Genomic DNA, 14,798 nt, shown 5'->3' with positions numbered 1-14,798 from the left:
CTCTCTGTCTCTCCGTCTCTCTTTCAGTCACAGAGAGAGGCGGGCGAGTGGAATTAAGTTTGCTCTGCAGGGACATGAAAGGGAATGGTAAATTAAAACAATCTATTCAGCTGGAGTGAGCAGGGCCTTTGAACCAATCACGCGTGGCTACGCATCTCAATCCGATCGTTCTCCTTAGCAGGAGGGTAGCACAGAATTCTGGGCCCTGTGCATGTGCAGTCTCTGTGGGGCCCCTTAAAACTGTAGACCAAAGCAAGCTTTTTAGTCCAGGCCTTCTGAGCCGCTGCACTGGGGAATCACAGAATTGTCTAGAATGTGATTGTATGCTGTAGCATTAAGATTTGCCTTCACAAGAACTAAGGGGCCTAGCCCAAACCATGAAAAAACAGCCCCAGACCTAGGGGTGTCCAGATACATTTAGTCATATAGCATAGCTTAGAACTTTTATATTACAATTATGTCAGGAGGCTAGATAAATCTAAAAAAAACACAACATATGGATGCTTACAGTGCGTTGTGCAGGTGTAATATAGAATATTATGCTTCCAGTACATCAAAATTCCATAAAACAATTACATGTGAATTTGTCTTTTTTTTCCCCCAGTCTGAAGAAAAAATTTGGTATTTTCCAGGTCAAGCACAGAAATATTGTGCTGGTCAAAAAAAAAAGACTAATTGGAAACGGTCTACGTTCAGGCTTTACATTGAATGTTTTTACTGTAGTTGGCCATTGATAACACTTTTCTTCTGATGGATTTGTGTCATCACACTTTAAATATTATTCCCATGGCAACTCCACCTGACTCCCATGGCAACTCCACCTCCGCCATCAAGCCAGGAGGAATGACGAGCAGGTTTTTTTAAGACTAATGCATTGTGGCGTGTATTAGCATTGAATGTCTTGAAAATTACACAAAATTACACCAAAGCAGACCGTATAACATAATAAGATACGGCATTCTCTGAATTTTACCCATCTCGCATGCTTCCACTCTATAAACATAACATAAGGTAGGGCTTCTGGTTATTCTCATGGAGGGAGAGTTGAACAGTAGAGTTACACACTGCAGGTCCAGCCCAGTTTGGTGTTCAGAAGAATGAAGCGGTACAAATCTGAGCCAATAAGGGAACAGAGCCACCGATTACCTCACGGTCTCTGCCAGAGGGGTCGAGGTTTGCACCGTGCTACCATCACGCCACGGCTGTGCCTTACCTCGGCCGACCCCTCTCCCCCGGGCGCGACCTCTCACCTTTGACCTTTCACTTTAAGGAGGAAGCTCTGCGATTTGACCGAGCGCAGGTTTCACAAGGAGACGAGCGCGATTCTGAATCTGGGTGCACAATGCTGCTGAGCCACTGGTTTTGAAGGGAAAATATAATTGATTCTTTACTGGCGGATGCACAGGCTTATTGGGATGTAAAAGATGAATGCAGAGGAATCCTGCTGGAAATAGAAAGGTGGCATCAGACTACATGATTTGCATGTATTAGTGCACATCGGGCAATATGGTGCCCTAATATATACAGCATATATATATATATATATATATATATGTATATGTATGTATGTACGCATGTACACATTGGATAATATGCACCAATACATGCAACACTAATACATGTAGTCAGATGAAGCCTCACTTTTTCCTGCAGTACCCCCTTTGTCCAGGGGAGGTGGAAGCATCCACAGCTTGTAGATTTTTTGGCAGGATACTGAGGTTTTACACTTAGCAAATCCAGCATTGCTCAGTGCCACTTCTATAAACATGGGGAACTATGTGTTTGTTTCTGGGCTGCCATTTTCTAAGACAAGCAAGATAATTCACCTCTTCCTCGGCACCAGGGCTGACATTTTGAAGGACACGTTGCGTTGATATGAAGCTATGCAATGGCCTCCTCTGCCGCGGGTTCCCATTGATTCGGCGAAGGCGCCATCCCTTGCATCTTAACAGTATTGACACAGAACTCCATCAAAATGAGGTCCTGATAACCGAGTGAGCTGAATGGGTAATTGCACCCGAACTCCACGCGAATGAAAAGGACGGATTTATCATTCGATCCGGACGAGCGAAAAGCCGTTATCATCACCGTTTCTGCGGTCCGTCGCCCCTCTCTCTCCCCCTCCCTCTCTCCACGACTGGCTTTTTGTGCGGCCGCTGAATTTGTATGCAGTGGGCCACCCCTTCTCTTAGCAGGAACGAGGGGGAAAAAAAGGGGGGGACCGGTTGGTCTTCACTTCACAAAATCAGCCCTGACACCCCCTTCCTCGGGCCGGTGACCAGCATGTAAAAGCATCAGAAATCTTATTTCTTTTCCTGTTTATTCAGCAGGCTGTGCGTCACATCGAATCACTCCCAGACAATACAAGGGCGAGGCAAAGGACACCTCAATTTCGGGGCGGGGGAAAGAGGCTTTAAAACTTATTCAGGAGACATAATAGCGACAAGAAACCTAGTGTGCTCTTTGTTCAGTCTTCATTTGAAAAACACATTGTGTTATATGACCTTTTGTCCCAATCTGAAACTTCACATAAAGAATACTGCAAATGTTATTGTACAAACCCCTTGGATTCTCGCAAAAATACACACTGTGGTATGACAAATTGCACACACACAACACAGACACATATACACACATGTATACGTACACACATATATATATACACATCTATACACACACACACACAGTACATCATATGTGTGAAAAGCAATGTGAAAAAGTGCCTATACTAGCTCTCATGGATATATTGCAATATAATAGTATTGTATGTCGCCTATCCAGCTGGTATGTGTTATCATTATTGTATCGTATCAAAGTCCTACATCACGCTCCAACACTGCTGTCCAACATATTAGTATTCAAGAAGACTACCACAGCCCTATTTCAGAACTTGACTTGTGGAATACATAGATCATGCAATTCCAAGTGTGTCCACTTGAGGGCACTGACAACAAAAGAACACTTCTGAAAATGTAATTGTAGAAATGCATGCTTCAATATCCCTTCATACAGGATAGTCATGCTGACGGGGCTCTACCAGACCGTCTCTGCAAAACATCTGGGTGTGTTCCTCCCAAGGAGGGCTGACCATAGCGGAAGTTCATAAATGTTCAATCACGATACGGACATAAAGCTAAACAATAATCTTAAAAGTTAGCTTAAAAGCAAGCAAGCTGGCTAGCTAGCTTCGCAGTCTAACTGTTGGACATGTACGAAAATGAAACAGCATGAAAAAATGAATTATGCTATTCAGACTAGTAAAGTAACCCTAACTTCCCAAACAGATATCTAACCTACTTCACATGAAAAAGATAGGAGTGTGTAAACCCGGAGCAGAGTCACAATGGAACTGGAGCAATTGTTTTGTTTTCACTCTGTCTCAAAGCAAGAAAAAGACTTTACAATGTTGGAAATGTTTTACTACCCCACAAATCTCTATTTCATTCAGAAAAAAGGCTTTACTCCGTTTAGAACGTTTTACTGCCCCACAAATCTTAAAGAAAAGAATGGTTTGCTGTTAGACTGGGGAGGAACAAGGCTTGCTACTTCACAGGGTGAGCTGCTGTTGGCGACAGAGGGGGTTTGTGACACTGCAATATCAATGCAGAGTAACTGAAGAGCAAATCAAAATCTACATTATTTAAATATTAAATGCCTCTTATTTGGAAACATTATGCTGCAATTCAATATCCCCAAAAGGGATATCTTGTGTTGGGAGTACCTCTATCATAATCTAAAATGTCATCACTTTCAGCTTTACAGATATGGTTCACCATGCGTTGGTCAGCATATTAGTCCAGCATGCAACGGTGTATTTCGAGGAGGGCATCATGGTGCCTTGGGAGACCCAGGTAGGTGAAGGGAGCAACACCACTTTGAAGTCATGAAATAATATTTTATATAGTAATTAGTATAAACCTGAAAATTCCATTTAAGATTTGCAAGTTAATAATTGGACACGGAACTACATTTCCCAGCATGCAAAACTACGTCGTAGTGCCGTAACATGATCAGCCTTGTCAGGTGGTCTTGGAACAGTCATATGACTGTTTTATTTTGATTTTGGGTATTTAATTCTTCGGATGAGAAACAGGTTAGGCTAGCTACATAATTTACATTACATTAAAGCAACTTATTATGGTGTTCCGCGGTGAATATACAGCACTTACGGTCGTGTACAGTAGGCTACAGTACACCCAGCTACGTATACGCAGTTATTCAAATTGCAACTAACGTATCTAGCTAACGTTATCCGCACTTTAGGCTACTTAGAAGTCGGGACAAGGGTTTTACAGTTTTCATAAAAATGGTATTCTAAACCAGAGCACCCGTTTCTGTGCAAGTTGGCCTATGTATAACATTATGTATTACTACTGTACATTTATGTTTGTCGCGGCGAATCTTCTGAAATGCGGGAATTCCCAGGCAACGTTACCAAATTTCATTCTCATATTCGCCGACGATTTGGGATTTGGAGACTTGGGTAGCTACGGGCATCCGAGTTCAGTGACTCCCAACCTGGATAAACTAGCTTCCAAAGGGCTTCGTTTCACCGACTTCTATTCCTCCAGTCCCGTCTGTAGTCCATCCAGGTACCTAGCTTACTATGTTCTTACTTACTTTTAACGGCATTGTTACACCAAAACAGGTTTTTTTTTCTTTTTTATTAATTATACTTTAATATTGTGCGTTTTACGAATGACCTAATTACAAATAATTCGTCAATCACAACATTCTGAATGTAATCCTTCTTTTGTCCACGTAGCGGCACTAAAACAATGTTTAATACAGAACTGTACATTAAGGTTGCTTTTTTCCGCCCTTATTCCTCGTCAGGGCAGCCCTGCTCACTGGTCGCTACCAGACGCGCTCTGGAATATACCCCGGTGTGTTCTATCCGGGCTCAAAAGGAGGTCTCCCTCTGAACGAGACGACCATTGCGGAAGTTCTGAAGCCCCTGGGCTATGCGACTGCCATCATCGGCAAGTGGCACTTGGGGGTGGGGCCTAATAGAATGTACCTCCCCACCAAGCAGGGTTTTGACCACTTTCTTGGCGTGCCCTACTCCCATGACCAGGTATAATCTGACTCGAAGATGTGTTACATATTTAAGGACTGATCAGTTCATCACACAGCCTGAACTGAGTCCTGTAGGACAGCAATCAAATATTTATTTTACTCTCTATATGCACAGGGTCCCTGTCAGAACCTGACCTGCTTTCCCCCGGACATTAAGTGCTTTGGGCTGTGCGACCAGGGCTTGGTTGCAGTCCCGCTTATGGCCAATGACACCATTAAGCAGCAGCCAATCAACTTCCTGGATCTGGAGAAGGCTTACAGTGACTATGCCACCCAGTTCGTATCCGTGTCCGCCAGAAGAAAGCAGCCATTCTTCCTGTACTATCCCTCACACGTGAGTGCTGCGTTTAATATTCAAGCAGTGACGTGACCATCCACGAGTTCACACTCTGTACATTAGCATCTGCAATATATCTCAAATAAAATACTGCCAACTTACAAATCACTTACTTTTTGAAGTGAATAATTTCATTCACTTTTGTAGTTCAGTCTGATTAATTTCATTAAATGTTTATGGCATCAAGATCAACTCAGAGTTGTTTTGCTGTTAATGGCCATGTAAATCAAGTCACCCATGTCTCTGCCAAATGAATGAATCAATAGAATAGAATTGCCTTTTCAATTTCTACTTTAATTGAGAAATGGATTTTAGAAGATGCACAAGAGACTCCACCTATGCATTAGAGTAAATTACAACACTACGTGGCACACCCAAGACATACCAAGTGACTTGCGTATATTACAGCATAATTCATAACAACACAAAGATCAGTCACAGTGTGTATTGCAGTCTCTGCAGAGGACCCTGAATAAAATGCTGAGTGATGTCTGTCTCTTCAGCACACACACCGGCCCCAGTTTGCAGGGAAGGGGGCGGCTGGAAAATCTCCCAGGGGGCCGTTTGGGGACGCCCTGATGGAACTAGACAGCACCGTGGGAAACCTCATTCAGGCCCTGGAGGACCACGGGGTTCAGAACAACACCTTTGTGTTCTTCACCTCAGACAATGGGTAAGGGTCTCCTGCAAGCATCCTTAAAACTAGCACACCTTTTCAATCCCAAAGCATGGCTTTGAAGTGGCTTTTCTTAGTGTGTGGCCTACAGGTAGGCTGCGTTTGTGACTAAGCTTCTAATGGAACAAGGGCGTGGGTTATCATCAACTGAATTCCTGATTTTAGCTTCACATCAAAGTCCATCTGATTCGCTGTGAGAGTAAAGGACGCGGCAGGATTCAAATCAAAAGCACAGTGCTCTCATTCCCTGTCTACCTCAAAGCCTTCAGTTCCAGTGAGAACTGTAATCCCTGCACGTTTGAAAATAAATGTTTGATAGCTCTTAAAAAAGGAAAGAAGAGAAGTACAACCGCAAAATTATTTTTACATGTAAAAAAAAAAAAAAAAACATTTTGAGAAGAGAAATGAAACAGAGCGTTTTTATGGTCTATGGTACTCTTTTACCCAGATTGTGTTCTCATTCTGCCCCCCCCACCCCCCCACCCCCCCCCCTCCCAGGCCGTCTTTACTGCGAATGTCCAACGGGGGTAACGGGGGCCTCCTTAAGTGTGGGAAGGGCACCACTTACGAGGGGGGCATGAGGGAGCCTGCCATCGCCTACTGGCCCGGGGCAATCAGACCAGGTACGAAAAGGAAAACAAGACCTACTGCATTAATTCTCTCAGTGTTAGGTACAAACTACCATTTCCTCCACTAGGTGTTACACATGCACTCGCCAGCACCCTGGACCTCCTGCCCACCATTGCAGGGCTGGCCGGGGCAAAGCTACCCAGAGTGCAACTGGACGGCTTTGACATGAGCGACATCTTATTCAGACACGGACCGGTGAGCGTTCATATACCGCTGACCTTTCCAGCTAAATCTTTAGTGAAAAGTCACTGAGGCAGCATACAACGCTCTTAGTAATGAAATGGTGAACGTAGAATGTTTCATTAAAATCTTACTATGAGGCAAAATATTTCATTTGGAAGAATATTTGTAAAAGCTGTACAGTGATTCATTTATTAGGCAGATGCTCTTACTCAGAGTAACAAACAGTAGTGAAGAACATCAGCTCTCAGGAATACAAAAATGCAGTATCAGAAAGAAGACACAGAGGCCCATTTCAATAAGTGTAATGTTAACACAGAGCAACCAGGTTCCCGGGCCAACCGCTAGTACTTTTCTCCAACAATCACACCGTCACACATTTCTGTTGCTTTGCCTTTCTTTCCAGAGTAAGAGGGAAGCCATGTTCTACTACCCAATGTTCCCAGATGAGGAGCATGGGCTGTTTGCGGTCCGGCTTGGGAGATACAAGGCTCACTACTACACACAAGGTGAGCCGTGCAGCTCGCAAGGAAAGATTACAGAGAAATGTGATATGGGACCGTCGTGCTGCTAAACTATTAAATGGTAATATGAAATAGGTTCTTGTGGTTTTAAAAGACAGCAGCTGCGTAAGCAGTATAAAAATTGTTTGCTCTGTAAAAAGGCCCCTAACTTTATAATTAGAGATGTGATGAGTCACCAAGAGCACTTTCACTGAGCTTAAATGGTCACGAGTCACTGATATGTTGCTAGCGTTGCTGTTTATAAGTGAAAGCTTACCTCATTTCCTGTTTGAGAGAGCTAGCCGCCCCATTAATTCCTGATGTGATTCACAGGCTCAGTGCTGAGTAACACCACCCCAGATAAGGACTGTCACGAGACCGCCCCCCTCATGCACCACGACCCCCCGCTGCTCTTCGACCTGGAGGCCGACCCCTCGGAGGACTACAACCTGGCCACGCCCGAACACCCCGAGCACCAGGCCGTGCTGCAGCTGCTCCGGGACGTGAAGGCCGAGTTCGAGGGGGGCATGGTGTTCGGGGAGGCCCAGGTGGGGAGAGGGACCGACCCGCAGCTGGAGCCCTGCTGCACACCGCAGTGCACCCCCAAACCCGCCTGCTGCGCCTGCGGCTAGAATAACACGGGGCAGGTACCGAGACCAGAACCGAGCAGAACCGAGCGGCGCGAGACACAACTGAGACCAGAACCGACCAGAACCGAGCAGCACAAGACACAACCACAGGATGGGACCGAGAGACTGTGGACCCTCTTAATCAGCTACAAAAACTAGCCCACGCGCACTTCAGCTTCTCACTGGTGCTCCTGAACTGAGCACGTCCTGTCTCACAGGGACTGACCCACACCAACCGCAAAGACAGAGGAGATGCAAATCCTGTATCCAGCAGTGTTGGAGAACTAAAATCCCAAGGTTGTCCGTATAATATCTTGAGTTAACAATGATTGCCAAATCAGCTGTAAGTGGAGAATGAGAGCAGTTCGTTATTTTTTTAAAAATAAGTAAAGTAAAGCCAAAAATTTGACGTTCCCCATTTTGGATGTTTCCGGGTTTTACTTGTAATCCTTGTAAACAGGGCCCTGACCAAGGTGCTGTTTGTTGTCTCAGTAATCGAGCAGCTATAAAACCCTAAATATCTGACCCCCGTACATCCAGCGTCAACTGGCTGTGTTCTCAGCCTACAGAATAACAACATTTTAAATGAGGATTCCTGCACAATGTTGAAGCATGTTTCTCAAAACGGGAAAATTACGAAAACCACCAGGCCTACCCTACTCCAGCGTCCAAGTGCTCTTACACCATAGGCTCCTTTTACGCCATTTCTCATTTTTATCCCTTTGGTTTTCGTGTAGGCCATTTTAATTTTTTTAAATTATTCCCAGGAAATGGCCCGAATCTTTGACCAGCTAAGTTTCACCTTCATCAGAGTTAGCCAACACGGCAACCTGCTAGCTGAAGTCAAGTCCTCGAGGCAGCCGTCATAGCAGATTCCTAACCCCAAAATGAAATAAATTCGAGATCTGTGTTGATATAGTTTCGGGCGAACAAATATATCAAAAGCCTATAGCAATATGTAAGCTATAGTAGTAACGGTCTTATACGATTGTTGACTTACAGTAGTAGAGGAGACGCTGCAGTTTGTGCTTGTTGCTGGCCTCCTGGAAAGTTCTCCTGGTTGAGACGAACAGGGTTTCATCCGATCTCTCCGTATGGTCTCCATTGGTGTTAAGATCTCGTCGAGCCATTCTCGGTTTGGTTGCAAACCCCTGGTTTTCATCTTTACTCAAACGCGGCGCTTACAAGAACCTCGTTCTCTGGAGCTGCCGAAAAGGGGTTTCCGTGATCAAACATCCGGGCATGAACTTGAGCCCCTTTTTGAATTTTTCGCGGACAACGGCGATCCGCCGTGCTGTGACGTTCAAAGGAGGATCGTAATTTCCTTGGCTCGCCGTCCCAGCTAACACAAAACGTTTCTCACAATGTTGCTGCAATTAAGTGGCAATGTTATAACACTGACAAACCATTTCAGTAACATCGTGAGAACAGTTTGCGGAATTAACAGTTTGCGTTTTGACTCTATCCCTGCTTTGTCCTTACTAGGGCAAGCCTCCTCTTTTCATAAGGTAGGCTACTGGTAAAATAAACGCCAACGACTCTATCTCTCTTTCTCTGAGGTTTTCAGTTCCCTTGCTTTTGATGAAACTACCAGCTCACGGCCTATGATGATATTTACAGTTGTATTTTATTTTCTGATTTTTTATGTTCTTAAAAAAAAAGCATTCTAATAAAAACATTTTTCCACAAAACAGTAAATATTGATAAATTAATTTCCAATTGCATAGGGCTGTTGTTTTCCTTTCCCGACATTTTTACATATCATATTAAGGTACATTTTGTGAGGAAATGTAACCACTATTAAAAGTGTAAATCATAATCCGAATTCCCAAACGGTTACACCACACCATCGTTTTGCATTTGAAGCTCGTGTCACTTGATTCCAATGCTAAGCTGATAGATCTATGCACCCCTGACAGAAGCTCAGCGTTTACGTAATGTACCGTAATAGGCTACATTCTCTGCGGTTGAAAAGATCAAGGTGCTGAACAAAGCAGCCGTTTTATAGCAGCATATTAAATTATTTGCTTTGTGCCATGCTGGTACATTGTTAAAGTGATTTAATAAATTAATTCTGAACAGAAACGAGCAATTTAGGTGCCAGGGAAGTCAAGAAAAGAGAAGGGCTTGCAGTGACACAGGGTCTGATGACACATCTATGCAGACATACAAAGACAAAGAGACAACTGACGTCAAGCATATATTTTATTCATACTGTAAGACCAAATCCATGACAAGTCAGTGTGAATAAATTTGTGTTTTTCTTTTCTTTTTTTTTTTCTTTTTTTACAAGTCCTTATTTTGAAGATACAAGATAGATAGATCATCACATACTGAAGTGTTCTTTTTTTTTTGTTTGTTTGTTTGTTTGGTTTTTTTTTTTTTTGTTATACAGTGAAGAATTTTATTTTTAAGTTACACCATTACGGATTATACAGGTTACGAGAACCTGGGGGAGCTGGTGTGTCTACCAGGACAGGAGTGTATTTAAAAGTAGCCATTTCGAGATTGTAAAATGCTGAAAACCTTTGTGCTTGCGCGGACACAAAGCTAAGGGATACGCTGCTGTATACGGAATATACGCTATCGTTTAAGAAGCGAGAGGCCTCTTTATGAAAGTTAACTGTACAAGTCCTGCTTGGGCCCCTGTTCTCTACACAGCTCTAACACAGGCGTCTACTGCAGTGGAGCTGGCGATGGAGCCTGGAGAATAATTACAGTCGTGTCACTCGCCCAAACGCAGGTAATGTATGCCGCCTGGTAAGAGACACGTTTGCAGTAAGTACTGGGCGTGTAGAAAATGGTGCTCACACAGTTTTAATGTATCACAGTTAAGGACAGACACAAGACAACATAAATCGGCATTAAAAACAAAATTGGCTAAAAATAGGAAAACAAAATGTCCTGTACAATAATTTTTTTTTTTTTTTTTTACAATCTTCCCATTGTGGCGTTTTGGGCCAAATATAGTACCGGCCCTTCCGTCTGTGTTTTACATATTTGTTTTTTTCGTAGCGCACTAAATATAAATGACACAGTGTGAGTGTTGACATTCTATTGGATTTACAATGATCTAACCCACAATACATTAAGTTATGTGCTTCAAAACACGTCTCTCATCGGCTAATGGTCTCGTCACAAACTTCCACCCATGACAACAGGACACTATTGCAATTCCATTTAAACATTATGCAGATGCACAACAATGATATGCATTTCAATTAAATTTTATTTTATTTCTTCAACTTGAAAGGTATTTATGCACTTTGTTGTCACATGAAGCACTGTATTCAACTGGGATATCGAGGAACAAGAAGTATGAAAGAGCCAATTAGCCAAATGGCTACTCTGCAAATTAGCAATAGTAGATGTGGAGATCTTCCACACAGGCCAAACAAACAGCAAATAAACCCAAACACAAAAAGCTGTCATGAGTTTATTTGAAACACACACACAAAAAAGATTCACTGCACAGTTTGAGACCATATTTCAGAAATGCAGCAGAGTACCAATGTTAGGTGTGTTTACCGTTTAACTCTCATGGGGGCACATGGCATATTATCTGCTGTATCTTTAGCATGGAGACCACAGTGAAATCCATTTAGCACAGCAGCCCCAACCGCTCTACGTTCTTAAGACTTAACTCAAAATATCATGTTTTTATGTCATTTTCTGCTACATTGTAAATCAATAATAAAAAGCAATAAAAACAAATATCATGAGTTAATTACACTGAAAAGATTGAGTTAATTACACTGGAAATATTGAATTCCTGTCCAGTCTTAAAATAGTTTTCTCAGCTTTGAGTACAAATAGAATTTAACATGGGAACCCCTGCAACTATTTTTCAAATAAGTCTAGTTATTCCATCTCCCGGCTCTTTTATCATGTCATGTTGGATTTGAGAAAAAGCTACTTCAAGGAAAAAAGGCACAGTATCTACAGTAACTCAAAATGGACGACTGCTTTGCGGCTTGTGGCCAGAAAAGCCATTTCCTGCTTACCAAGACCAGCCAATACAGAGTCTGTTTCTCCCAAAGTGCATTTCCCTGGACTATGCTGTAAGACACATCTTTGCCCGAATAACTTCCTGTTCGTCTCCTGGAAATGGGATGCTTCACTTGGCCTGACCACAGCCCACAGTGAGCAAGAAAAGGACAAGCATAAACAGCATCAATTGGGAGCGGATGATATGCAGGGTCCTACCGCGGATTGCACTCTTATCTCGTATAAAACAGCCGTTTTCACAACAACAGGCTTTTATTCCCTGGGGATTCGGCGAGATCACATTAGGGGCAGAGTAGGAGACAGGCGGAGATGTTGCTTTGGATACCAGCACTTCCCCCGCATGTAATCACAACCAGTTATCACAGCTAACGGTGGCACTGGGGCATGTTTAGCCCACAGATGGGTTTTCTATTGTGTCCCAGGTTATGACAAGAACGTGCTAAATGCCCTCAGAGAAGATTCGGCGATTCAACTTTCGGTTGTACGTGTAGCAAATAGCTGGGAAAAATGATAAGAAAGCAAACAGAAGGTTTTCACATGGCACCATTCAATATTGTTCCACACTGCAACAGAATAATGGATTTTGTCCATATCAAAGAATCATTCTCTGGATATTTTGTGAAAATAGTTAAAAAGGCCTTACACTATGAAACAATATTATATTTGAGATTCTGACACAACATGATAAATGGCCTTAATCTGCCTCTATCTCCCTGACACACACTCACACACACACACCGTATTCATGCATGTCAGTCTTTTTCTCAGAGAGACCACTTATCTACAAACAGGTGACCTTACAGCAACAGTGTTCAACAGTCAGTAAAGTTATGGCTTACAGTGTGTAAGACACTGCTCCAGAAATTATTTTATGTTTAACAAAAAATAAGTATTTTCAAAAGAAAATTAAACGGTTGCGTATCATTCTGCAATGCCATCAAGTCAAAGCTTCAGTCACGTTTCCCCATGCGAGTTACCAGGGGAACGCGTTAGCTTAGTCAAGTGGTGTCTATGTAGCTGTGTGACGACTGTGCACACGGTCACGGTCTACACAAGCTGAGCGGTATCCCAGCATCCCCCTGGCTGCAGAATGACCTCATTAGCATCAACAGACTGGAATGGTCATAACAGAAATGGGCAGTAATGCAATCACGTTTCTCAACCTGGAACTTTTCCCCCCGAGAGCAATCCTCCTGAATGACTGTTTCGGGTATACCTCTGGCTTCTTCCCTTGCCCCCCTCTTTTCTCCCCTCTTTTTTTTGGATTGCGACCGTAATGTCCCAAGAAGACATTCCGGAAAATTCCAAAACCACCCTCAGATAAAAAGACCAATGGCAACCCCTGTCGGTTCAGCATCTGGTAATGATTGAGGTGTACGCTGCTAACACAGTCATGAGCAGCCCCTATTTCTACTATGTCTATACATACAGAATATATTTACACAGGTGTAGCATATAACCACTCCCCAACCACAAAGTAATAGTGTTCCTACCCACTTCCTAATGCAACTGCATATTTACACTATATTTATTAAGAAAGTTGGCTATTCCATTTTCTTGTTCCATTGTCTGGTAATTTGATCTAGCTAAGACCTCTATCTGCACTCACAACCAACTTCACTTGAGTTTAAACGTCGGTATAAATCCAATTAGTACTTTCTTTACACAATCGTATGTACAGACTCTTGAATTTTGGTAATGCTATGTTTGTCTGCTACAGATACAAAAAAATATATATTCCCAACCCATAATCCATACAATTCAACAGATCTTTTAGTTTAGTTTTTTTTTTTTTTGAGTCAGTTTTCACTTTTTTTTAACATCGCATGTTTGTGTGCTATACCCTTGAAGCCATGCATGAACTGAAGTTTTTGAAGTTGTTTAACTAATTTATTATGACAAGATTTGTCCTCTTTAAGAAGCAGCTCCTCAGTCTCCTCTTGTTTCTTAATGTATTGTAGAAAAGAAAGAAAAGGTAGAGGAAATTGGGCATTCTGTCAATGTGATTCAAGATCAGGGGGAGAAAAAGCCATCAGTTCAGAACAGCTACCCAGCGCCCCCTGGTGGAGCCTTTGAAAAACGCACGGCATCAGTAGAGGATGTTTCTTCTGGGGCTCCATCTCTCCTACTCCAGGTAAATGTCTTCGGTGGGACAGGCGTACTCCAGGTGCTCCTGGTAATACTCCTGGAAAGCTCGTCTGGAAGGGGAGAAAAAACAGACGCGCTGAAATTAACCTGGCTGTGGTTTTGTGTGAAAAATGAATCGGGGTGTTTTTAAAGGCCTTGGTTTTTAAAAAATATTATTTCTATCAGTTTTAGTGTGTTTTAGATTGACGGACACTGGGAGAGGAGTGGGATTTCTCGCTTGAAGCACAGGCAGCAATAAAGGCCACGTGCCCAAGTCCCACAGCGCAATCGCTCAGAGATTTAATCTTTCATTCACAAACTGTCACAGATTAATCTACTATAGACTGACAAATGGTACCGACGAGGTGGCTTACGACAGATAGCCTTCAAACCGTCTAATCCGAGCAAAGACAAACAGTCAAACAAGATGCACAGAGCGAGGTCTGAGCGGACAGTTCGTGCTCACTAAACTAAGCTGATCATCTGTGCTCTGCAAGGTCAAAAGGTCATCGCTCATGCGGCCATTAATAAACAGCATGCTTCTTCCAAGACCCTCGCTGTCTACTGATGTGGGTTTTCAAAGCTCAATTATTATTTTCTTATTTTTCTTTTCCCATTTCTTATAATTA

General features: G+C 42.8%; 3 protein-coding genes across 5 annotated transcripts in view; 1 reads left to right on the top strand and 2 right to left on the bottom strand.

The window, feature by feature from the left end:
• shank3a (SH3 and multiple ankyrin repeat domains 3a) overlaps positions 1-10,102 on the bottom strand; it is a 315,279-nt gene extending 305,177 nt beyond the window's left edge. The window contains exon 1 of the mRNA XM_064342483.1: positions 9,035-10,102. The gene's annotated coding sequence lies outside the window, so the exon portion shown is untranslated. The remainder of the gene's footprint in view (positions 1-9,034) is intronic.
• Positions 4,023-8,449, top strand: arsa (arylsulfatase A). Its single transcript, XM_064342467.1, has 8 exons — positions 4,023-4,592; positions 4,837-5,077; positions 5,195-5,413; positions 5,920-6,089; positions 6,591-6,715; positions 6,790-6,917; positions 7,309-7,411; positions 7,739-8,449. The coding sequence occupies exons 1-8, from the start codon at positions 4,351-4,353 to the stop codon at positions 8,035-8,037; spliced, it is 1,527 nt and encodes a 508-aa protein (XP_064198537.1). The 5' UTR covers positions 4,023-4,350; the 3' UTR covers positions 8,038-8,449.
• An 875-nt stretch (positions 10,103-10,977) lies between the features above and the next one.
• The window catches only part of mapk8ip2 (mitogen-activated protein kinase 8 interacting protein 2), a 39,845-nt gene continuing 36,024 nt past the window's right edge, over positions 10,978-14,798 (bottom strand). For all 3 annotated transcript variants that reach the window (XM_064342463.1, XM_064342465.1, XM_064342464.1), the window contains exon 13: positions 10,978-14,240. In XM_064342463.1, coding sequence (XP_064198533.1) covers positions 14,168-14,240 — 73 coding nt within the window. In that variant the 3' untranslated portion in view covers positions 10,978-14,167. The remainder of the gene's footprint in view (positions 14,241-14,798) is intronic.

Source organism: Anguilla rostrata, chromosome 7 (assembly GCF_018555375.3).
Source record: "Anguilla rostrata isolate EN2019 chromosome 7, ASM1855537v3, whole genome shotgun sequence".
Taxonomy (NCBI): Eukaryota; Metazoa; Chordata; class Actinopteri; order Anguilliformes; family Anguillidae; genus Anguilla; species Anguilla rostrata.
This window is presented reverse-complemented; position numbering and strand designations above follow the sequence as displayed.

What these genes read in the sequence shown, in the direction of transcription:
- arsa (XM_064342467.1), top strand. Translation starts at nt 4,351, where the DNA reads ATGTATAACATTATGTATTACTACTGTACATTTATGTTTGTCGCGGCG. An exon ending in TCCTGTACTATCCCTCACAC is followed by an intron (nt 5,414 to 5,919) that starts GTGAGTGCTGCG and finishes CTGTCTCTTCAG; the next exon opens with CACACACACCGGCCCCAGTT. An exon ending in TTCTTCACCTCAGACAATGG is followed by an intron (nt 6,090 to 6,590) that starts GTAAGGGTCTCC and finishes CCCCCCTCCCAG; the next exon opens with GCCGTCTTTACTGCGAATGT.